The sequence below is a fragment of the Magnolia sinica genome, chromosome 10 (assembly GCF_029962835.1).
Source record: "Magnolia sinica isolate HGM2019 chromosome 10, MsV1, whole genome shotgun sequence".
Classification (NCBI taxonomy): Eukaryota; Viridiplantae; Streptophyta; class Magnoliopsida; order Magnoliales; family Magnoliaceae; genus Magnolia; species Magnolia sinica.
In genome coordinates this window covers 49,120,106-49,145,833 of record NC_080582.1, presented here as the reverse complement: position 1 = coordinate 49,145,833, position 25,728 = coordinate 49,120,106, and the positions used below count along the sequence as shown (strand labels likewise).

At 40.1% G+C, this 25,728-nt stretch overlaps 1 protein-coding gene across 1 annotated transcript in view; it reads left to right on the top strand.

Annotated features, from left to right (window-relative positions):
• The window catches only part of LOC131217511 (uncharacterized), a 159,231-nt gene that overhangs the window by 120,414 nt on the left and 13,089 nt on the right, over window positions 1-25,728 (top strand). Inside the window, exon 3 of the mRNA XM_058212448.1 lies at window positions 3,194-3,331. Within this exon, the coding sequence (XP_058068431.1) occupies window positions 3,194-3,331 (138 nt within the window). The remainder of the gene's footprint in view (window positions 1-3,193; window positions 3,332-25,728) is intronic.

Here is a 25,728-nt window from a genome sequence, read left to right as displayed (position 1 = left end):
ATCTTCTATTCTCTTCCTTTATCACTTGTTTCCTTAGATCTTTGGCATGTGAATTCTTCAATCTTGACCTCCTAAGGTCCATCCTTGGCTTTGGTGATTCTTGAGCATTAAATCTATGTTTTTATCACCTTTTTCAAATCAAGCTCTTAAATTCACCTTGCAACACAAATATGAGTAAAATAGGACATTAAGCAGTATCATGTTCATAAAAATGAGATATAATTGGGGGATAATATGCAATATTTGACCCTCAATAGCTTGCCCATTTTTGGCATTGAAAGAAGCACTAAGATATGCCTTAAATGAGCGTCTGAGATTAAAGGCAGGTCGTTGCCTCGGATTGCTAAGCTGGCAATCAAAATCGGGCGTAGTTTCTCTGTTTTGATAAGTAACATATATGGCCTGATTGCGCCATTATTTTCACGCATGCACACATGCATGGAGGCTAGTGAACCACGTGCTTCTGGTAAGATCGATCGCTCGATCATGACAGACGGATCAAATCAAGATGGTGGGCCTCAGCTTGAGTGAACAGACGTTGTCTGTTTGAATTTTTGTTGTTGGCTAGAAAGTCGAGCAAAAGAGAGAGGAGTCACTCCTTTTTCATAAATTTTTGGGTCAAACCAGTTTGACTGAACGGGTGGGTTTGGTGCACTGCAGGTGCGCCACACTCTGGCATACACATGCACCAATGTGGGGTCCACCATCATGTGTTTTAAAATTCCCACCCTTTATATGATTTTAAGGGTCCAACTAGCCCATTAGACCAAGGATCAAGTGGACCCTCAACTCAGGTGGGCCATACTTGATGATCACATGTCAAATTTATAACTTCTACCAATCTAACGATTATATTTCTTCTAAGTTTGATCATCACCAATCAAAAGGATTTTTAAAGGTCCAAAGACTATTCGTACTGTGATTGGCAGTAGGATTTAAGGCCCAAATCACGGGTTCTTATGAATTTTCAGTTGCTTTAACTCCCAACTCAATCTCGAAGTTGATAAGCAATGGGCTTGGCCATTTGGGCCCACAGATGACCCTCTTTCTAAGATCTACACCATCTAGAAGGTCTTATAGGTTTAGATGGTAAACTTGCCCAGAGATGGGGCAGACTTAATGCTTAGATTGGTGGTCTTCTCTAAACTTATGGTTTATCTTTGGCTTATGGAGATCTGAGGACCAAATTGTTTCACAACCGAATTATTTGATGAACCATGGTTCTGACTAGACACCATGGACTACTGGACGGTTTATGATGATAATGTGATGGTCGTTTATCTTTTAGCTACTTTAATTTCATGCCTAATTAGGTTACAGGGTAACACCCGAGTATCGAGAGGGCAGGGTGTTACAATAGCATAGGATAGGGAGTGGGGAGAGATGGGCTAGGCATGGGTAGCTTGGAATGTTGTGTGAGAGGAGTATGGGTATATTAGAAAACATAGGTGGTAGGTGGGGTAAATTAAGGGCAATTTAGGTTTTTTGGTAGGAGAGTGGTTGTGGTAGTATAGGTGAGGGTGTAAGGGTAGAATGAAAATTTAGAAAATATACCTTTTGGAGATTCCTTATATATTCCTTACAAGTGGGCCCAACTCACCAATCATATGTTCATCATAATGCACGCCCATCTTAATTTATGTAAACGTATGTATCTTTCTAACCAAGTATCGTAATGGGGTGTGCCATACGACATTGCAATCGTAGTGCCTATGTAGTCATTAGGGTGTAGGTCTCAAGTTATTGTGGTACTAAAACATAGTGCATGATCGGTGCTCGCAAATTTAGTTCGTCCTGAGTGTGCCGACAATAGAAATAAATAATACGGAAGGTCTTACACGATGATGATTTTAGATGGAAACGGATCGGTGGGCTCTATGATATGTTGATTCAACCCGTTGGCTACTTCCGAAACTTGCCTTGATCCGGTAAGTGTCAATCCATACAAACACTCTTGATTGAAGCTTAACCGAAGTTAAAAAGTAGTTTTAATCTCGTTTAGGTGGGATGTCTACATTGGGCCAATCCAAAACCCATGTGGCCCCCTCCCTTACATTAGTTTTAGACGTCTTAGGCATGATTTTGCATTGTTCGGGACAGTGTGGCCCACTTAATTTTTTTAATAAGAGGTGGGAGCTCACCACCTGATGCCACTTTGTTAGATGGAAAAATAATTGTACAAATTTTCGAATGGGCATTGAAATAACAAAAAAAAACCTTCACCTATCATATGTATCCACAACAATGCACAAGAAAGAGAAATAATGTAGCCCAGTTGAATTTTAGATGTGGTTGATTTTTAGGATATCCCATGTCTAGGAGTGGAGCAACTAGATGCATGGTTGAAATACCACAAATACATCATGGTGGAGACCAATTAAGCTTGACCTTCAATCTTATAATAGCATTTCCCACACACATTATTTCATTTTATTTTATTTTTTGGGTGAGGGAGTGTCTTAAGAGGATGGATTATCGAGTTTTCCATCATTGGAGCTTTCTGCAATAAAACGTTAAAAAATTACTTTTCGAATCTTGCAATTGGGCACATAGACACTTTAATAAATAAATCCAAAATGTCAAACTCTAACCCACTCTTGAATGGCCGACTTGTAAAAATTTTATTAATAATATGATCTTATTCATTTGAATATTGATCTTCCACTTCATAGGTAGCATCGCCATTCTTTTTTTCCTTTTTTCTTTTTTCTTTTTTTTTTTTGTTAGCTTGTTAGTACACCTACTGTCAGATCACACTTCACTGTTAGCCACCCCCACTAGGGAATCGATGCCAAGACCTCAATGTTGAAATGAGGTATCTTTCACTCAGTCTACCACTTGAGTTATGCATCTGGGTGTTAGCAACACCATTCGTTTGTAAGGATAATTGCATTTGTAAGGTCCACCTTGGACTATATACGACTTGCAATCACTTATATCTAAATATCTTATCCATGATCATGAGCATGGAATAGTCAGTTAAATGTGCAACTAATCACTTTATATACCCTCAATTGGATGGATTTGATCAATAACTATGTTAACATTTGGGCCCTACCTGAAAATAATCGAATGTTAGGCTAACATGTGATATAAAGGACATTTCACAAATTATTTGCACTTTATAATTCTCTAAATCTATAATTAAACATTATTTAACTAACATATGTATAAATTTCAATTTCCTTTACAGGTATGATTGTTTACCCGCTGAAATTGGAAACTACTACATTCAAGGATGAAATTTTTAAACCTCTTTTCAAAGCACCAGGAAATTACCAAACCATCACTGACTTCTTTAAGCTATTGTGGAATATAATTGGGATTTTTGGTAAGAAATATTTTTATCTTTTCATTAATGAGTCATCAATATGATATATGTTGATCAAAATTCATATTCTATATTGCTTATGTAATGCTAAACTAAATATGCCTCCTATAACCCTAAAGAAGGTAATGATAACATGAGATTAATGTCAAACTTCTTCAATACCTAAAACATAAATTATTGATCTTTTTATAAGAGTAGTTGTACATTATTTGAGCAAATATATTGGGAGAAAAAATCCTAAGATTATTGCTTAATCCTAAAATCATGATAACAAAATTTCTATATATAAATGATAATATTTTCTCATCCCATTAGGTATATTTTAGACTTAAAAAACTTAAGAAAACATACAAATAAAGAACTCTGAGCAGTAGAACTAAACGTATAAAATATTAGAAAAAGCATAAAATAAATAAAATTTATAAGTCGGTAGATTGGGGGATTTGATTAGTAGCATAACCATCCACTTGAATACTCACTGATAAGCTTATACACTTATTTCAACTACTTAGTCAAAGTCACCAATCTTGAACTATCAAGGTTATATAATTAAATTCTTCATTTCACGATGGGTATGATCCCCATGTTGTTGACACGAGAATGGTAGTGCCAAAGCCATAATAGTATCAATGCTAGAACTATGGTTTTGGCAAACAATTTGAGCTAAAAAATGAGATCTACCAAACATGGGTAATTTGTGATTGACTCAAGTAACAATCAAACCCAACATAAGTATCATAGAATAAAGAAGTAGAATCCACCCATTTCATCTTCCATCTCTCTCAATTGCAAATACTAAGTTTCATTCGTTGAATAACTCAATTAACATACAAAGTGGCCATTACACTAACTCTAATTAGAGTAATTAAAAACTTAATCAATCTAGACCCTCAATTCTATATCCTAACAATTGTGGGAGTGGAGTGAGATGTGAAGACGCCTTCTTCATGGAAACCGTCTCTTTCTAATTGTTTCCTTCTCTCTCTACCTCTTATACATTTGTATGTACAATTGTACAGATGAAACCTAGTCTCCTTATCTCTTGGTTCTATGCTCTCTTATATGGTGTTTTATTTAAGGAGAGACATGGGTAGATAGAACACGACGTTCGATTAATTCATCTTCTGGAGTATTCCTTGGTGTGGAATTCTTTGTATGGGAGAGGGAGAGAAGTAAGCCTTGCATTTTTATTTCTCTTATTTTTAGTGAAGAATAAAGCTCTATTTTCCTGCTCATGGAGTAGGTATATTGTTGAATCATATAAATCATTATGCCTTATGTCCCTTGTTTTGGTTTTGTCCTTTTAGCTTTTGTTTGGCCATTCTCTTTTATATTTTAGCCTCACTAACATTGATCGAGTGCGGGCATTTTTTTACAACAATTGGTATCAAAGCTAAAGGTTGAGAAACTTTTTAGAAAAGGATCGGTGTTGGTGTTTTTTTCACAACTATATTTCAGATGATTAGATTGATTCTATTAGATTCAAGGTGATGAAATTCGAAAGATCTTATTACGTGTTATGAAAACTAAAGTTAAACGCAGTGTTGGTGAAGGAAGGATTTGCAATTGTAATTCAGGGAAAAGAAAAGAAGCTTGTGGAGATGAAAGACGAGGTATTTTAGAAGAAAATTTAATTAATCATGGAAGACCTCCTTACTCTAGATGTTCTGTTTTGTCCAATGTGTCCAATCAAACTGCGACAAAAGGTTTGTGGGATAAATTGTGAAATCTATATGAAGGAAAATCAATGTAGAACAAAATATTTTTTACAGCAATTGTATAACTTGAAAATGAAGAAAGGGTCCTCTTTGCAAGAACACTTTAATGGGTTTAATACCCTAATTAACAGATTGGTGACAACCAATGTGAATATTGGACGATGAAGAAAAGGTTGAACTTTTGCTCTATTTGATATCAAATTCATGAGATGGTTTGATTATAAATCTCAACAACGGTCTAAATCTCACTATAGAGTCAACCATGTCTACATTTCTTACTAAAGACTCTCATAGAAAAACACTTGGAGAATCTATATGTGATGTTATGATGGTCAAAGGAAGATCTACTGAGAAGGGCACCGGTGGGAGAGATCAGACGAGATCCAAGTCAAAAGGTCATAAAATAGGTAAGTGTTGCAATTATAGAAAAAATGGGCACTAGCATAAAAATTATAGACTTAATAAACAAAATCAAGAAAATTACTAACCTGATTTAATGATCAAGAAACTGATTCAAAGGATTCCTAAGAAAATATAGTCGAGAAAGGCAATTCATCCAAGGATGGAGAAGTGTTGTATGCAGTAATTCCACAAGAGAATCTGAGCCATCAATGGATCTTAGATTTGGGTGCTCTATTCCATGTGACTTCACATAGAGATTATTTTTACATATATTAGTCATGCGATGATGGCACAACTTACATAGTGATGATAGGATTTATAAAATTTGAAGAATTAGAGATGTCAAAATTACTAAGTTCTATGAAGATGGATATAAATTTTCAGGTGAAAAGAGTTAATTAAAAATGATTAAAAGGGAAATGGCGGTGGCGAAATGAGAGTTAATGGGTAGTTTATATCATTTGATTGGAGATACCGTGATTGGCGATGTTATTGTTACAAATCTCATGATAGACTCTACTATAATCTGGCATAGGCAATTGGGCCACATAAGCAAGTAAGGACTAAATGTATTTTTTGATTGGAATTTACTTCCCATTTTAAAGTCTATTAATTCAGATTTTTGTGAGGATTGCCAATTTGGAAAGCTCTATAGAGCTCGTTTTCATTCATCTATTGCTAAAAGAAAGGATTTTTTAAATCTAATTTATTTTAATATTTGAAAGGCTCTAATAGAATCCTTAAGAGTTTCAAAGTACCTTATTTCCTTTATTAATGATTTTTTTAGAAAAGTATGGGTTTACATATTGAAAAGGAAAAGCGATGCTTTTACTTATTTTAACAAGTTTGAAGCATTGGTTAAAAATGAAAATGGAAGAAAAATTAAATGTCTAAGAGCTAATAATGGAAGAAAATATACATTAAAAGAATTTAAGATTTTTTGTAGTGAGTATGACATTGGGATGCACTACACAATCCGTGGTACTCCACAACACAATGTATGAACAGTATGCTTATGGATCGTGCTAGGAGTATTTTTGGGCAAAGTCATTAATGCATTTTGTTACTTAGTAAATTGTTCTCCTATGATTACATTACATTGTAAGATCCCTAAAGAGGTACAGTCTAAAAAACCTATTAATTATTTATTCATTCATAGTTTTGATTGTGATGTTAATGTGTGGATTCCAAAAGAGCACATGACTAAGTTTGATGTGAGGTCTAAAATGTATATTTTTCTTTACTATGTAGTGATCAAGCTTAAAGTATTGCATGTTTACCCTCTCATTTGCATTAGTAGCATCTGTATTTATGTAACGCCCCGGTTTTTAGGACCCGAGTATATGACCCGTGCCCCAAAAACCCGAGTGTTAGCTTTAAAGGATGGTCAAATTCGAGTGTACATTTTTTTTTCCTTCATCAGAGTAAGCAAATGAGCGTAGTGTGGACAAATTGACATAAAGAAAAATTTCATTATCATTCAAATTTACAAGAAGTTGCCCATAATGACTTATACAAACCAATGTCTCTAAAATTAACAAATACGAGAATTACATGATCTAATACATGAGAAATAATAGAAAGCATATAAATATAAGCTGCAAGATCACACAGCTCATCCAAGCACACAGTCAAGCATTCCTGGTGATCGTACCCTGCTTCTTATCAAGTCTGAACATACATATCACTTAAGCCACCTGTACTACCTGTACGGTTTTATATTTGATGGAAGAGTGGCAAACTCAGTGTGAATTTTCCTCAAGATTACACACCGCCGCATTAGGTAAGAGATTGTATAAAACATCCAGACAACCAAAACAGAGGAAATGCAATCTTATTAGGTGCATGGATGCATGAATGCAATCATCGACCCGGGTAAATCATCCAGACGGTCGGTGCCCCAGAAAAAACATCCAGACAGGCAATAGGGTCGTCACCCAAAGATGTGAGTGGTCATCAGCGTAACACACAACGTAATCGTATGGGCATGAGTGATCCAATTCATCATCATAAATCAATCGGCTAGTCATTAGCGCAACCCGCAGCGTAATCGTATGGGCATAATGATCCAAGCCGTCGTAGTATGCTATGCGTGCATGATTTGCCAGCCCATTATTAGTCCAATTGCAATCAGCCATTTTAGAATAAGCTCACGGTCACTACGGGGAGTGCAGGGCCCAGCGTAGGCTGACAGCTCGGGCATAGTATCCCATTACCACCATCCTCGGCTCATGAGGCTACCATCTTAGGATGTTTAATGGAAACCCATCGACTAGTGGCCAATCATATTATAGTATATGGGGCTTACCATCGCGTGGTTGCACGGTATAAAATATCGAACCTATATAGGAAAAATACCAAAACAAAGCCACATAGGGCGATATCAAACAAGCCACATAAGGAAATTATCAAAATAAGCCTCATAGGGCGAGTATCAAAATCATGCGATAAAAGACCATCCTTGAAAACTATTGGACTCAACAGCCCTGAATGGTAAGCGCACATTAATGATCCATTTAGACCACCACTCAATAACCACTAAGTCGAAGGTCCATTTTAATCACAACCAGTCGGGTTACATCCCAAGTATGGGTGTACATTTATAGGTGGGGGTTTTCCACTAATGTACCAGTTTAAAGTCCATAAACAATACATAAATAATCCACAAGCATGAACAAATATACAGGATGAACATTAAGCAAGCAATATAGCAATTCAATTTCCACCAGCTAATACATGTGATTATAAGAGAGAGATATCAATTATAATTTTTAATAAAAACTGTAACTTAAGCTAATGAGAAGATGGAAAGCTTAAGAGAAAAAATCATCACCTTATGCGTTAAATTGCCTTCTAGTGTCGCTAAGAACTTGCGCCTTTAAAATTGTATCCTACCACAAATCATGAACTTGTACAATGAGGCCTCAGTTCTAATTACTACCTAGGATTGAAGATCATAGCCTAGGGTCATCTTTTAGGGTTTTAATGTGGAATTAGGGTTTTATCATAGAGTTTAGTTCTAGGAGTTAGACTAGGACGTGTGTAGCTCAAACACCATGTCATGATATGGTTGGTTATAATTTTTAGTTATGTAACCAATATTCGTGACCATGGTAATCTTAAGCATTACAATGTAATAGTGTAATCTATTTTGTCTTTATGATAATATCTTTAGGTGATGGATACTACACTAATATCATTAACAGTAATTTGTTTATAATAGCTAATGTTAGCGCACAATGCATTTGATGTAGATCTAGGTTTTCACCCTAGTGTTCAGTCCTAGACTTGGATCATAGGATTGAACACTAATTGTTGTATGGTTAACCGTGATGTTAGTAATATAGAGTATTGAAAAACCACTATCAATGTTAGGTATGATGATAATGACCGTTATGATGATAGTAAATATTTTAACCTACCATTAATGATAATATTTTAATGGCGATAATTAGAACACTATTATACGATAGTTGAAATCTTGTTTATACTAACTAGTTCTAACATGAATATCCTACTAATTGGCTAATATTATTAATTTTAATAATCCTAATAGTAACAATGACAATAATACATTAAGATGGGTCTAGTGAAGGATCCCATGAACAAGATTATTTGGGCCCACATTAGAGTGACCAGGCCAACCAAATTTTTGGTCCAACAGGTGGCTCGATTTAAGTCGGAAATCCACCCATAGACAAGGCCCTAACTGGGCCTGGTTTGGCCCATCCTGAGTTGGGAGATGTATTAGGGAGGTCTGGACGGGTCCCGGCCCAACATTACCAGTGGAATTTGGCTCGAATCCGATTCCGATTCTTGCTGTCAATAGCTCCAATAGCTGTGTGCTGTTGGATGGAAAAGAAATGAAGGGAGGGGATGGAGTGTTACCTGGCCAACAACTTGCACATGAGTCACTGTGTCCATGACTCGAACCGCGGCCGACTCGCTGTAGGGTGCAGCCCACCTGCTTGTATGGTGCGGTAACGGCAGCAGCGTCACCACCACCACTGTTTTCCTTCTCCTCTCTTTCTTTCTCTCTTTTTCTTCTACCTGCTAGGACGTCCAGCAGTGAGACTAGATGAACCAATCCCAGCCCAACTCAGTCCAACCTCGGCTCGGTTTGAGTCAGCAACGTGGTGCAGCTGCACCACGTCAACCCTCTCTCTACTCTCTTTCCTTCTATTTCTTCCTCCATTTCTTTTCTTTTCACCTACTGAAGGTCCAGTAGAAATAGTCGGACGTCCAGTAAGACCCGACCCGAACTGCGTCAACTCGGTGTGGTAAAACGCCGAGGAAGAAGATGCAAGCGTTAATGACAGATTGCAGACGGGGGTTTATTTCTTCAAACTGATTGTTGTAGGTGGTGTGTGTGAGCTCAGAGGAGCTTGTAGAATGGTTGGAGTGAAGCTCCAGGGAGGTTTTCATGGTGGGTTCGAGCAAGGGAGGAAACGACCGGTTTCATGGTTGTAGCTGCGAAAATGGAGGGTGAGCTACTGTTCCTCGATCCATACGCCTCTTATGCTCGCCCTAAACCTTTCTAGACCATCGGATCAACAACAAGTGGCCCGGATCTTCTCTGGCCGAAACCGCCTCCAAATACGGTGGGCAAAACCGAAACCGAACATGGTTTTGCTTGGAAAACCATAAGAAAATGGACGGCTGAGATTGCCCTCCAAGGGACGGTTGAGATGGAAAGATGCACGAGCACACGGATCGCCAAGCTGGCCTGCCAAAATAGTTTCCATTTTCGGAAACTAGTGCTTGTAGGGATGGTTTACAGTGAAGATAGTGTGTCCATGTGCGCAATAAAATCTGTTATGACCGTTGAGTTTTGGTCAGGTAGAGTTCCCTGACACGATGGACGGTTCGGATTAGATATCCGACTTCATTTGGTGGGCCACCGATCAAAATCTCAGGGACGTCATTCGTTGAAAGGAAGAAAAACAAAAGAGGGAGAGAATCTCTCCGTTTGCGGGAAGTCACGGGTCAGACTTGTTTGACTGTGCTAGGCCGACCAGTGCACAGCGGGTGCTCCTGCAGTGTGTACAGGTGCAAGGAAAATGTGGGGTCCACAAGTGGATTTGATAAAATCCACACCGTTCATTCCCTTAATAGGCCTCACTAAAGGCCTCCGACCGAAGATCGGTCAAACCGAAAGCCTAGGTGGGCCCCACAAATTCCTTCAGGTCTCGTTTATGGATTTCTTGCTGATTTGTTTTATGGATCAACCCGAAATTGAATGTCAATGGCTAAAATGGCCTAAGGGACTATTTAAGCTAAGACTTAATGGTCATATTATGAAAATATGGCATGTTCTGATTTCTATAACACTAAATATTATGTTATACTACCTTTAATAATATTATACTATTATTATTATTATTATTATTATTATCATCATATTCTCTATTATTATTTCCCCCATGTATGCATGCATTTTAGTGATGTTGTGGGTCCCATTTATGATTTTATATTATTATTATCATTTATATAATTTGTCATATTTAATTTATAATTCCACAGATTGTTAATATGTATAAAATGTATGAATGTAAGTAAGCGAAGCTTATTATATATTATTTGTGTATCATTTGTATGGTGATACGTGTGTTATGTTTTAAATCATATACAAGTTGTTAAATTGTTTGAAATATGTCATCCACTATAAATCTTTCTAGTATATTTTATTTTTATGTATTATAAATTCTATAATTTGTAATTTATATTTATGATGTTGTAAGCGTATACACATAGTATGGATTATGGTTACATATCAATATGAAAATCTTAAATCTTACAAGTATATATATAAAAAAAACCTTCCACAGTGTATATGTTTATGTTGTATTATTTTTGTATTTATATTACATTACGTTACTTAGTAACACTTGAGTACTGGAAAGTACGGGGTGTTACAATTTAGGTGATTAATTGATCTAATAAGATATATTTTCTACATGTGAGATAATTTTGGATCTAAATTTGAATACATGCTTAAAAGGATGATTTAAAACTTAAAAAGAGATTAAGCTCAAAGGCAATGAAGAATTGGTGATTTGGAAACCAATATTAAAGATTTTAAGTGTCAAAGATCCATGAAAACCAAGTACTAAAGATAGAGAAAAGTCTGAAAAATTAAATAGTCAAATAACAAAAATAAGAAAATCAATGACCTAGATTAATTTTTAATTAATATTAATAGAATGCAACAAAAGAGTCGGGTCACCTAGTTGTCGACTCAACCTCGATACGACCCCGATTCGGATCCCATCAACTCAATATTCAAAGATTCAAATCCCTAATCCAACTAAAACAACCACAACTTAGAGAACAGATGAATTTGAACATAGCAAAACACTAAATCAACTCGGTAGAAGTGGACTTAACAACTCTAACTTGAGATGCACTAAATACACTACCTTAGCAAGAGATCCAGCTACCTAGCTTGGTAGTGATACCAATGGCTGAGCTGATATAGCTCCCACTCAAACACACCTGGTGCTAGATTCAGTGGAAGTTACTAAGTCAACTCAACATGATTCAACAACTCTAACTCTCTCCCTTCTTTTCTCTCATTCTTTCCCTCTTATCTTCTCTCATTCTCCTACTTCCCTTTTCTTTCTAGATCTACAACAACTAGTTGAGAGTCACCTTGACATGCCACGAAACTCAACCGCATCTCAGACAAACACTTGATGAGTTGCCTGGTTAACAAGGCAACAACACAACTGCACTACCTCGCTTCCCCTTTCCTACTTCCTTCTTTTCCTTCTCTCTCTCTCTCTCTCTCTCTCTCTCTCTCTCTCTCTCTCTCTCTCTTCTTCTTCTTCTTCTTCTTCTTACTCAGCCAGATGGGGGTAGATTCAATCTGAACTTAGTCTAGATGCAAGCCCTTGTCCGAGTCACCCAATAGGGCAAGGAAGACATCTCTCTCTTTCTCTCCGTCTCTCTCACTCTCTCAAATGATTTCTTTCTTTTGCTCTTAATTTTTCCTCTTCTTCCTCCTTCCTTTCCTTTATCCTCTGAAATCTTCATAGAATCAGGGCTCGGCCTAACTCATTGACACCTTAATCGACTTGACAATTGATTTGGGTGAAACGACCTAGTGTAGCAGCCCCTTGACTCGAACTCACTTCTCTCCCAACTATCTATTTTAGGTAGAGATGCCCTAAAAATAACATATATAGGTTTTCAATCTGTCTTGAGAGTTTTAGCTATCCAAGCAACTTAAAGGCAATCATCTGGTTAAAACAATTTTTTTCTTGCATGGCCCCTATCCATTGATTTTGATGATTTTCTAAAGCGAAGGGTCACATGACAAATTTCTTTGATCTACAAATGGGGCCTATTCTAAGAAGATGGGTTCTTCCAGTTTAATTGAGAAGATAAACCCACCATTAATGGCGAAATGCTAGTGGGTGGTTGACCTTCAGATCTAATACCTTTGGAAGGTTAGATGGGTCATAAAGACCCTGTGGGGCCCACCATTTGACACTAACCCACAAAATCTCAGTGGGTTTCGAGATTTTCAGCCACACAAAATAACTCACACCATAACTAGTTATCTCTCAAAACAAAGCAAAAGGCTATAAGGTTACCCTAGAATCAATGGCCAAGGCATTTTGGAAACCTTTTAGAAACTCTTGGATGGTTCAGATTGCATCCAAGCTTCCCACACCTCATCTAAATTGAAATTGAAAAGATTCTCATGCCATATTTCGAAATAGGAAATCTCTAACATGAAGGGCTTAGATTACCAGTGAATGAGTGTTTGAGACGATATGAGAGGTGTGGAAACGGCCAACCTTTCATGATAAAACGGAATATTTGCTTTCGATAAAACCCACTGCAGAGTCCTACTCGCATTCTTGGTCGAGAACGAACACGTGCAAACTAACAGGTGTGGTAACTAGGGTTTGGTCGAAATCATCCTCTACTCGTGATGGATGATTTAGATCATCTAGATGGATGAGCATGGTGGGCCACAACCCATGTAAATGAGTATTGTTCGTTTAAACATCTGTACGATAGGAAAATGACAAAAGAAGAAGAGGACGCTTCATCTTTGGGAATTTAACCGTACTGGCCTTAGTGTATGGTCAAATTCCCTAAAGAGATTCAACCTTCAAATATTTCGAAGGTGGCCTTTTGACAAGCTTTGGAAAATCTTTTCGACCAAAATTCTTCTGTCCTTGGTTCAATAGTTGTACCGTTTTTTACTGAATAAGAAGTTACATCAATTTAATGCTTAGAAAGTGATGCGGATGGAAACCATTTTTGGCATGGGTAAGGCCCAACTCTGGGGCCCACATTGATGTATGTGTATAATTCATGCTGCCTATCCTTTTTGCCATGTCATTTTAGGGCTAGGGCTAAAATATCAACCTGATCTAGAGCTCGTGTGGAACACATAATAGAAAATAATGGTGATAGCGACACCCACTGTTGAAACTTTCCAGGCTGACTGTGATGTATGTTAGAAGTGAACATTGCCCAAGTCAAAACTTATTGGGCCCACGACGAGCTGGCCGAAATGGTGAAAGGAATAGATCATCCCATTCTGGGCCTTAGGGTATGGTACCAATGGCTAGCCTTTCATTTGGTGGTAAAGGAAGTGAACATATAACATGACAACTACGACAACTATGACCCATATAACAGGATAACTACAACCCATATAACAGGACAACTACGACCAATGACAACCAGGACTCATATAACATGACAACTACGACCCATATAACAGAACAACTATGATCCATACAACTATGACCCATATAATAGGACAACTGCGACCGATATAATATGACAACTGTGACCCATACAACTGCGACCCATATAATAAGATAACTACGACCCATATAACATGACAACTACAACCCATACAACTGCGACCCATATAACAGGACAACTGCGACCCATGTAACATGACAACTATGACTCATACAACTATGACTCATATAACAAGACAACCGTGATCCATATAACATGACAACTGCGACCCATATAACATGACAACTATGACCCATGCAACTGTGACCCATATAACAGGACAACTACAACCCATACAACTGCGACCCATATAACAGGACAACTGCGATCCATATAACATGACAACCACGATCCATATAACAGGACAACTGCAAACTATACAACTACGACCCATATAATAGGACAACTACGACCCACATAACCAGACAACTGCAACCCACATAACAAGAGAACTACGATGCATCTAACATAACAGCCATGACCCACATAACATGACACTTTCTTTTCCTTTTCTTTTTCTTTCTTCTTATATGTGTTTTTGTTTTCTGCTATGTGGGGTCCACTAGTGGATAATCCTTTACGTCTATTATGTTAGCCAGCTCTTTGTGGACCAAAGGAGTCCAATTTTGGATAGTTCCATCACATACATACATAACAGTAGGCCTTAGAAAGTTCCAATAATGGGCTGTGACCCATATTACAAAACAACTGCAACCAATATAATATAACAACTTCGACCCATACAACTGCGACCCATATAACAGGACAACTGTGACCCATAACAACTGCGACCCATATAACAGGACAAATGCGATCCATATAACATGACAACTATGATCCATATAATTACGACCCATATAACAGGACAACTATAACCCATACAACTACGACCCATATAATCGGGCAACTGTAACCCATATAATAGGACAACTACGACCCATCTAACATGACAATCATGACCCACATAACATGACACTTTCTTTTCCTTTTCTTTTTCTTTATTCTTGTATGTGTTTTTGTTTTCTGCTATGTGGGGTCCACGAGTGGATAATCCTTTCCGTCTATTATGTTAGCCAGCTCTCTGTGGACCAAATGAGTTTATTGTTGGTATTTCCATCACATACACACACAATAGTAGGCCTTAGAAAGTTCCAATAGTGGGACTTTGTTTCCCTCGGTGTGGTCCACTCGAGGCTTGGATCTATCTCATTTTTTGGCTCATGGCCTAAAATAATATGGAGAAGGTGGTGGACGGTTTGGATTAAATTTATACGACCTTGACTCTTATGAACTCCACACGTCATATTACAACCACAACCCATATAACATGATAAACACCACCAATATAACATGATAACCATGACCCATGACAACCACGACCCATATAGAAGGACAACTGCAACCAATATAACAAGACAACTGCGACCCATATAACATGGCAACTGAGACCCATATAACATGACAATTGCAACCCATACAACCGTGACCCATACAACAGGACAACTGCGACCCATATAACATGACAACTAAGACTCATACAACTACGACCCATATAACAAGACAACTGCGAGCCATATAATAACATAACAACTATGACCCATACAACCACGACCCATATAACAGGACAACTGTGATCCATATAACATGACAACTGCGACCCATATAACCGGACAACTATGACCATATAATAGGACAATTACGACCCACATAACATGACAACTATGACCCTTATAACAGGACAACCATGACCCTATATAACATGGTAAGGGTCCATGGTTGTAATGTGGTAAGGGTTGTGGTTGTAATGTAGTAAGGGTCATGGTTGTCAGGTTGATGTAATTAATAACTTGATTATTTTTCAATAATACGAGTCGAGGCCCACAATGGGGTGATTTGTTCCGTCCACCTTGTCGGCTAGCTCGCCGTGGGGCCAAAAAGTCCTGACTTTTGCGGTGTCCATTACTAATAAACATTACAATGAGCATAGAAAGTTTCAACAATGGGTGCTAGTGTCACCATTATTTTTTATTATGTGGCCCACACGATCACTAGATCAAGCTGATATTTGGGCCCTAGCCCTAAAATGACACAACAAAAAGGATGGATGACATGGATTATACACATACATCAATGTGGGCCCCACGAGTTGGGCCTTGCCCAAGCCCGAAAAAGGTTTCCGTCCACATCACTTTCTCAGCATTAAATATGATGTAACTTTTTATTCACTAAAAAATGATGCAACTACTGAACCAAGGACAAGGGCATTTTGGTCCAAAAGATTTTTCAAAGCTTGTCAAAAGGCCACCTTCGAAATATTTGGAAGGTTGAATCTCTTTAAAATTTGACCATACATTGAGGCCAGTATGGTCAAATTCCCTTCCTCCTTCATCGGGTTAGCAGGTTAAACTTGACTTTGGCTAGGTCTATCATCCTTAGGAGCACACACATAGGTGCACTCGCAAACTGATATGGTGATGCTTTATGGTCAAATCTCGTAATCATGACATTTCATCTAACTGGTCAGCCACCCAAGGCCACTGTCTATTTTAAAATGATGTTGTTTTACATAAATGGGCCACACGATGTTTGTTTTTGGGTTCAAATCATGATTTTCATCTATCGAATAGTTGGATTATTTCCAAATTTGATCCTCAAGGTTTCTACGAGTCCCTAGCTTATTCTAAAGGGAATTTAATGGTGGTTACCATAATTGGATAGCTGATTTATTTATTTAGGAGAAAATTATACTACCGAGGAACAGTGGATCAGACGAATTCGGTCTCAATATTGATCATGAATGGTTTAATTTGCCTAATAAGGTGTTTTACAAAATATCATCATGATTTAAATTCTAAAATATGTTTTCATATGTACATTTCGAATTATTAAGGGTAAGTTAAACGTAATCCCATACACATATAAACTACATTAGATTTCCATAGTAATACCGAGTAAAGATAAGTACAGGGTGTTACACCCCACATGATTGACAACCCACATCAGGTGGGCTCCAATTGATGGATGACCCACTTCAAGTGTGGCACCACATGAAGGAAAATTAACATTGATGGTTAGCCCACATGATGGATGACTTACATCATGGTGGGCCCCACATAACGGACAATCCACATAAAAGGTTAGCCCTTAATGATGAATGGTCCACATCCAAGGCTAGCCACGCATGATGGATGGTCCAATTTGAATGTTTGACCCACATCCACAATTCACATAAAAGGTGGGCTCTATGTGATGGACAATCCATAACATCCAAGGTTAAAGGCATAAGATGGAGTTGTAATTTTTAAAAATGACAACTATCCCTTAAAAGAACCTTAGAATGTTTTACTAAGGGCCTGTTTGGTAACGCTATAAATTTTGATTTAATGCGGAATGGGATAGCAATCAGTGTTTAGTTTTGTTTGTTAACATGGATCGTGTTTGGCTTAATTTTTTCAGCAATAAAGGTCTAGCTTAATGGTGAATGGAGAATGCACTCCATGTGTATTTTTTTTTTAAATTCAAAATTTCCAAAACCCAACTTTTAACGTGTGGCATTTCATTGGGCTCACTATGATTTATGTGCTAGATCCACACCGCCCATCAACTTTTCTATACCGTCCTAGATCACAATCTCAAAAAATGAGTCACATCCTAACCTCAACTCGACGGCATCATAGAAAGTAGTGGGAATGGAATGACTACCATTAAAACCTTCTTATGGTCCATTGTGAAGTTTATTTGCCATCTAACATTTTCATAAGTTCACAAAAACCTGGATGAAGGGAAAACACAAAAATTAGCTTGATAAGAGGCTTATGTGGCCCCAAGAAATTTTTTATGGTAGGAACCCAACTCCCACTGTTTCTTGTATTGTGGCCCACTTAAACCTTAGATTTGGCTTGTTTTTGGTCATTTTCCCTAAAATGATATGAAAAAAATGAATGAACGGTATGGATAAAACATCTACATCATAGCATGCCCCGTAGAGCCATTTGATAGGACCGTCATCTCTAGCTATATCGATTACTGAGTGGGGGTAGTACGCAATCCCACCTAGATTTGGGGAGAGTGGATCAGGTTGAGTAGTCGCTACTGAAGTGATGCCACCAAGTTCTGTGGGCCCACCATGGTGTATGTGTTGTATCCACACCGTCCATCCATTTGGAGAGATCATTTTAGGGTATTATAAAAAGAATGAGGCAGATCCAAAGCTAGAGTAGACCCCACCATAGAAAATAGTGGGGAGAGTGATGCCCACCATTGAAACTTATTCATGTGTTAACATAGACATGAAATGAGGGAAAAAAATATCAACCTGATTGAAAGCTTTTGTGGCCCTTAGAAGTTTTTATTGGGGGGCGTCACTCTCCCCACTGTTTTCAATGGTGGGGTCCACTCATGTTTGGATCTAAATCATTCTTTACATGTTTGGATCTAAATCATTCTTTACATCATGCCCTGATATGGTTTCTCCAAATGGATGAACGGTGTGGATACAACACATACATCATGATGGGACCCACAAAACTTGGTGACGTCACTTTAGTACTGAGTCTCGCTACTCAACCTGACAGTAGCTAATCCGCATCTGATTATGGTGTTTAGCAGATTACGTGGTGTGCCACATGCCACGTACCTTAGCCCTAACCATGGGGCCACCTTAATGTATGTATCCTATATCTACTTTGGTCAACCATTTTTTCAAATCATTATGGGGCATTATATAAAAAATGAAACAAATCCAATTATCAAGTAGGTCGTATAGTAGGAAATAGTGGCGAGTGACCATTGATGGGCCAAAAAAGTTCTAGGCCACATGAGATTTGGATCATCCTCATTTTTAGTATCAATCCCTAAAATGATTTGGAAATATGGATGGAGGGTGTGGATAAAACACATACATTATGATGGGGGCCAAATAATACTGTCCAATAGCTAGGAGCTATTGATGTCGTTAGTACGCAATCTTGATCCACCGAGGTGCATGGGACCCTGACTGTGGGGCCCATGGTGATGTATGTGACTACATTCATGTTATCCATCAATATTACAAGGAGTGGTAAATGACCATTAAAAATTTCTTGTGAGCTATAAAATCTTTGGATTTTATTTATTTATTTATTTATTTACTTTTAGCAAAAAGATGGGATCATCCCACCATTGTATTATAGGCACAAAAAAAAAAGTTATACACCGAAAGAGGCAGGCCCCAGCAAAAAGATCTGGGCCGCCAAGCAAAGAAGCGCTGCACAGTGAAAAGAAAACCCCAAAAGCAAAGCACTAATTGCTTCTCCAATCTCCATGACTGCTCCTAATGGAGCCGAGGCCTATTTTATCAAGGAGGACAGAACCCTGCACAGGGCGAGGGCGATCAGCGACTCTGTAGATAACGAAGTGTGTCTGAGAGGAGCTCGCAAGTTTAGCCAGCCCATCCGTCGTGGAAATCACTTCCCGGAAGACGTGGGAGGAGGAGATATGGGCACCCCTACACAAAGAGAGGATGCGATCCAGCCAGTAGCCCCACCTTGCACAAGCCTGGCTGATACCAGTCAGCAAGTCCGCAATGAGCTTAGAGTCCGATTCAACCTGAACCTTTAAGATGCCCTTCTGCCGACACAACAGTAACCCATCCCAAATGGGCCTAAACTCGGCCATATTGTTGGAACCGACGTCGTATCCGATGGCAAAAGTGAATTAAAAATTACCTCCCGCCCCTTTGCAAATGCCTCCACCCCCTGAACGAGCCGGGTTTCCCCTACTAGATCCATTGACGTTGAGCTTGAAGCAATCCCCCACAGGTGGGATCCATTTAACCAAAAGAGGAGCCATCTTGGGAGGGGTAGGCAGGACAATACCCAAAGACGCCATCACCTTACCTTCAGTAGACGAGTGACATGGCCAAGGAGAAAATGCCCGGCTGATGGATTTAAGCCACCCAACGACCCTGCCGATAACATCCGAAGGGATGGCCACCTTCCCCTTATATTTCACTTTGTTCCTTGCCTTCCAGGTTTCCCATAAGATGAACATGGGAAGGAGGCCTTATGCAGTCGAGATCTTACCTGCGCCGTGTATGCTCCCCACCACGCATACAACCTGGTTACCACCGAAGGATTGGCCCCCATTGAAATGCGAAGGAGGGCCCCAAAGTGACTCTAGACATCTTTTGCAAGGGAACTATGGATAAACAAGTGGGTTAGAGATTCAGTCGAGGGAGCTACCGAGGCGGACGGAGCACAACAAATGCATTTAGATACGAATGGAATTCCTTTGCTCTGCACCCTGGCGTCCACCGGGACCGCTACCAAAAGACTCTTCACACAAAACAAGAGATTTTTGGAGGCATCAACGAGTGCCAAACCCACCGTACCCAGCCCTTCCTCGGCCTGGCGGGGTGAATCACACCCTAGGCAGACCTGATAAAGAAGGACCCTGACGGATCAAGAGGCCAGACATGCGAGTCAGGGAGATCCAAGGTGCAGAAACCGCCTTGAAAGATATGGTTGATAACCTCTTGTGGGAGAAGAGAGAAAACTGCTGACGGAGGGACTGGGCCGTTAAGGCCCAAAAACTCTTTGATTTGCATATCCCACAGCCTCTCGGGGATGGGGTTGGAAACTAGGAGATGAAAAGCGCCAAGATTGGACCAGTTGTCTCGCCACAGATTACCATTACCCTGCCTGATCCTGCACTGCACAATCCTATCAACCAGGGGGAGGCATTCCCTGACTGATTTCCACATTGGAGAGTAAGCGGAAGCCATGGTTTGATTAGAGGAAAAGGGAACCAAGTCCCGCTGATGTTTGGCCTTCATCAACTCCACCCACTGACTATTCTCGGCCCTGAATCGAATGTCCCAAGCAAGCTTGATCCGGAACGTCTTCATGATGTCTTTTAAAGGACGAAAACCTTGCCCACCTTCGGCCTTTGGAGTAGAAATCCTCTTCTAATTAACCAAATGCATTTTTTTGGACCCATCAGCCCATCCCCAGAAGAAGGAAGAAAAACTCATTTGAGCTTAGAATGCAGGCAGGAACATTAGAGGCAGCTAGTGTATGAACTGGGATGCTACATAACACATGACGAATGAGGGTGGCCCTCCCGGGTTGGGACCAGAACCTGGCTTTCCAACTGCTAATACGAGCTTCAATTTTTTAGACCAAAGGCTGAAAGATCAACCGGTTGAGCCTGACTCCAGATATGGGTACACCCAGATAGGTTGGATTGGAGGAGGCGATCTTGACGCCTAGACAATTTTCCATGCTCCGGATTCTGCCAGCTATGAGATGCTTCGAAGCCAAGAAGGAGCTTTTACCCAGGTTGACCCGCTGGCCCGAGCTGGACTGGAAATCTTCAAGGAACGCCTTTACAGCTCTTAAGGAAGTTAAGCCCTCATTCAAGAAGAAAAGGGTGTCATCTGCAAAAAGTAAATGGGACACCACCGAGCAGCCTTCCTTGAGCTTGAAAGGCTTGCACTCCCCCCTGGAAACCAGCGCTTTGAATCCTTGGCTAAGAACCTCTGCCGCCAGGATAAATAAACTTGGAGAAATGGGTCACCCTGTCTTAAACCCCTCGAAGACTTGAAGAATTCAATCGCTTCCCCATTGACTAGGACCGAGAACCAGCAGTTTGCCCAACATTTTTCAACCATCTCAATCCACGGAACACAGAAGCCAAACTGTTTGAGAACTTGCTTAAGGAAGCTCCACTCCACGCGATCATACACGTTTTCTAAATCAAGCTTCAGCACCACATTACCCCCCTCAGGTTTTCCTATTGATATCCCTGTACATTTCTTGGGCAAGGACAATGCTTTCCGTGATTGATCTACCTTTCGCAAAAGCCGCTTGCTCTGGAGAAATAAGCGAGGCGAGCAACAGGTTCAGCCTGGAAACGATGATCTTCACCAAGATTTTGTAAATGTAGGTACACAGGCTAATGGGCCGGAAATTAGAGAAGGAGACAGGGTTGGCAACTTTTGGGATAAGACAAATGAGGGATGAGGTGAATGCTCTTGGAATGCTCCCTCCTTGGAAAAGGTGAACCACGGCTTTATGGATGTCTTCCCCCACGATGCTCAAACAGGCCTTGAAGAAACTCCCCGAAAAACCATCAGAGTCGGGGGCTCCATCTGCAGAAATGGATGAAACCGCACTATGAACCTCCTACATTGACGAGCTGATCATCAGATTCTAATTATCTGCATAGGAAACACAGCCGGGGAGGAGCTGGGTAAGGCTGTCTTGAGAGGAGCGCGACTCAGAAGTGAACGCAGCTTCAAAGAAAGCCACCGCTTCCCGCTTGATCTGATTTGAATCAGATATGAGTGTTCCATCAGCAGATTTGATGACCGAGACTTCAGCCCTCCTAGCTCGATCCAGGTCAGCTGTGTGGAAGAATTTAATGTTTTTATCCCCTTCTTTGAGCCAGGAGTTCCTGGATTTCTGCTTCCAAAAAATCTCCTCCCTGATTTCTAGCTTCTGAAGGTGAGCCTTGTCCTGTAAAAGCTTATTGTGGAGGTCCTCTGTAGGAGCGTTCTGCATCTAATGCTCAGTTAACTCGAGCGCTAGTTCCGCGGCTTTCACCTGCTAATGGATATTGCCAAAAGATTCTTTGTTCCAAAGCTGCAAAATCTATTTGACCTTTTTCAGTTTAAACTGGACATTTAACATGGGGTTGATGGCAACTTGCCCCTCCCAAGCTTTTTGCACCACCTGAAAGAAGGATTCATGAAGCGTCCACATCCTCTGGAAACGAAAAGGCCGGTCCTTACCCGAAGGATCGCTAAGGAAGGATAGAAGAAGAGGGGCGTGATCGGAGTTGGCTCTAGGAAGGTGACACATTCAGAACCATTGGAAGAAAGAAGCCCAAGGGACATCAATAAGAACCCTATCAAGTCTCGCCCAGACTCTAGCAGCACCCTGTTGGTTATTACTCCAAGTGAATTGAGAGCCCGCGAATCCCCCATCCTGCAGAGCCGCAGCATTGATGGCTTCAAAAAATTCTCTGGAGCTAAGGAGATCAGGATTTCTCCTGCCCCTTCTCTCTGACACACTACACACAGCATTGAAATCCCCGCAAATGGCCCAGGGATCCAAGGTGACGCTAGAGATGGAGGCCATGTCCTGCCATAGCTCCCTTGTCCTTAACCTATTCAACTAGCATATACAATAGAAAGCCTGACAGGACGCTGAAAATTGGGACAGTAAATCAGCAGAGACAGCATTTGATTAGAGATTCCAAAAACTGAAATGTTGAGGGAGGTTTTAAAAAAGACCCAAACCTTTCCTCCCGCCTCGGCGTTAGAGAAGGATGAGTGGAAACCCAGTTTGAGGCCAATCTGGACCCTCCGATCGTCGCTGAGCATGGGTTCAAGGATGGCCACGATCCAAGGATTATGCTCTCTAATGAATCTTGAAATTGTTCTTAGTGTGGGGGGGTTCCCCACTCCGCGGGTCGTACCACACAAGGATGTTATCCATCAGTTATACACCCTGTGTTCACAGCCCTCTGCTTGAGTCTCCTCAACCTACCATACCAGTCTCCTGTGTCTGCATTCCCCTTTATTTTGAAGCTCTGTCTATTCCTCCGTTTAGCTGTAATCTGGTTGTTAAGTAGCTGCCGACTGTTATTCTTATGATACGTGCCCTGCTCCCTGGCATTCCCAGTTGTCCGCTCTGTACCTGGAATCCGGAACTAATCCTCCACCTCTGCCAAGCCAACTAAGAAGCTTTCCAGCCCTGCAGCGGGTGACAAAATGAGCCCTTGCTCAACATTACCTTTAGGAGTGGATGGAGCACCCCCCGGGAAGTAAGGGGATAAGTCGACCTGCAGTTCCAGATTGCCTGTAGATCCCTGGGGGAGATCTTTCCCCGTATCAGGCGGGGTCCTGCCTGCCACCCTGGCCACGGTCCAGCCTTCCTTCAATCTGTTCACAATACCGCACTTATCTATCTCCTGGATTTTCTCAGGAGTTGAGTAAGGAGAATTCCCTTCTGATCTGGAGATCCTAGCCTTTCTGTCAGGGCTCCCATCCCTCCCATTGTCCCACCAGTTGGAATCCTGATTTGAAACTTTCTGGGGGTGGACCAGCTGCATGTCTGAAACCTGCCTTGAAATGGTACACGGATTCTCATCAGCAACGCTATCGATCAGAGTTTGGGGAGGGTGTCCCACCAGCTGGCAGGGAGGAAAATTCCCTCCCCTAGGAGACTGAGGGGAAAAATTAATGGGCTTGCCTTCCTCAGCCGGGGGACCCACCTTTGGATTAAGATGATATTTGGGTGGTCTCTTCATCTAGGTGTTTTTTACCTTATCAAGGGGTTGATAAATAAACACTTTGATTGAATCCATGAAGATTTTAATGGTAGGGATTCAATCATGATTGTTTCATAAGGACAAATTTGTCAAATTAACATATTCCAAACATCTCAGAACAAACAGGTTGTTCTAAATTCAATAATAGGTTTCGACTTCAGATTCGGACTTTAGATTCTGATTTCAGAGTCAGACTTTCAACTTCAAATTTAACAAACAGACCTTAAACGTAATCATTTAAAAGAAGTGGCTTTTCCAGGTTTGAGAAAGCGATTTTTCCAAACCACCTTACCGTAACTATAGTTCGTACAAAAGTATTATTAGAGTAGTTGTTATTGGATTCGGTAAAAGATGCCAAACATGCTTTAAGATTCTAATCATGGTGTCATTCCACCGTGTGCCATATACCTCAGACTAAGCCGTCGCTACCTCCATCCTATCAACTCCTATTAGATATCGTTGCAAGGAAGCTGTATTATTACATCAGTTTATATTTGTTGTGGCGAAAGAGTTGATCTCTACGCATTATATATTGGCCAGCTATAAGTGAAGGATGTCATTTGTAGAAAGCAATCTGAGGGATATATATTGGCCATGAATCATCGTGAACTTTTTTATTTCATTCTTATGATGGTTGGAGATGGCATATATAGCATAATGCTGGAACAAAGATAGAGGGGAGGCTAGAGTAGTATTGTCGTGAAAAAAAGAAGAAGAAGAAGAAGAAGAAGCGGTTCTTGGTTTGATGGCTAGGGAGTGTGCAGCAAGGCTGTTGTATGTTGGATGATGTTTGTGTCTACTGTCTGCAGCGTGATGCAGTTTTCTATAACAAGCGACATGAAGATTTGCGGCTCTCAGCTGTGCAACTGTTTTGTGCAGTTTTCTTGGGTTGATTCAGTCCATGTTTGCTAGGGAAGTTCATGTTCTCCTGCTAGGAGAGGCCGGTTATGAAGCTCTGTTTTCGTCAGAGTGGCTAGAGTTTTTTTTTTTTTTTTTTTTAAATCCATTTTCTGTTTGTTGATTAGGCGATATGATAGGTGAGGCCCGGTGTTTAGTGTGGAGCCCACTTGGAAGTCTACTTTATACATTGTCTGTTAATATTAACAAGGATATAGGGGCGTGGCCCTTCCTTTAAAAATAAAAATAAAATGCATAATGCTGGAACATAGCCAGATTTCTTTTTGAATT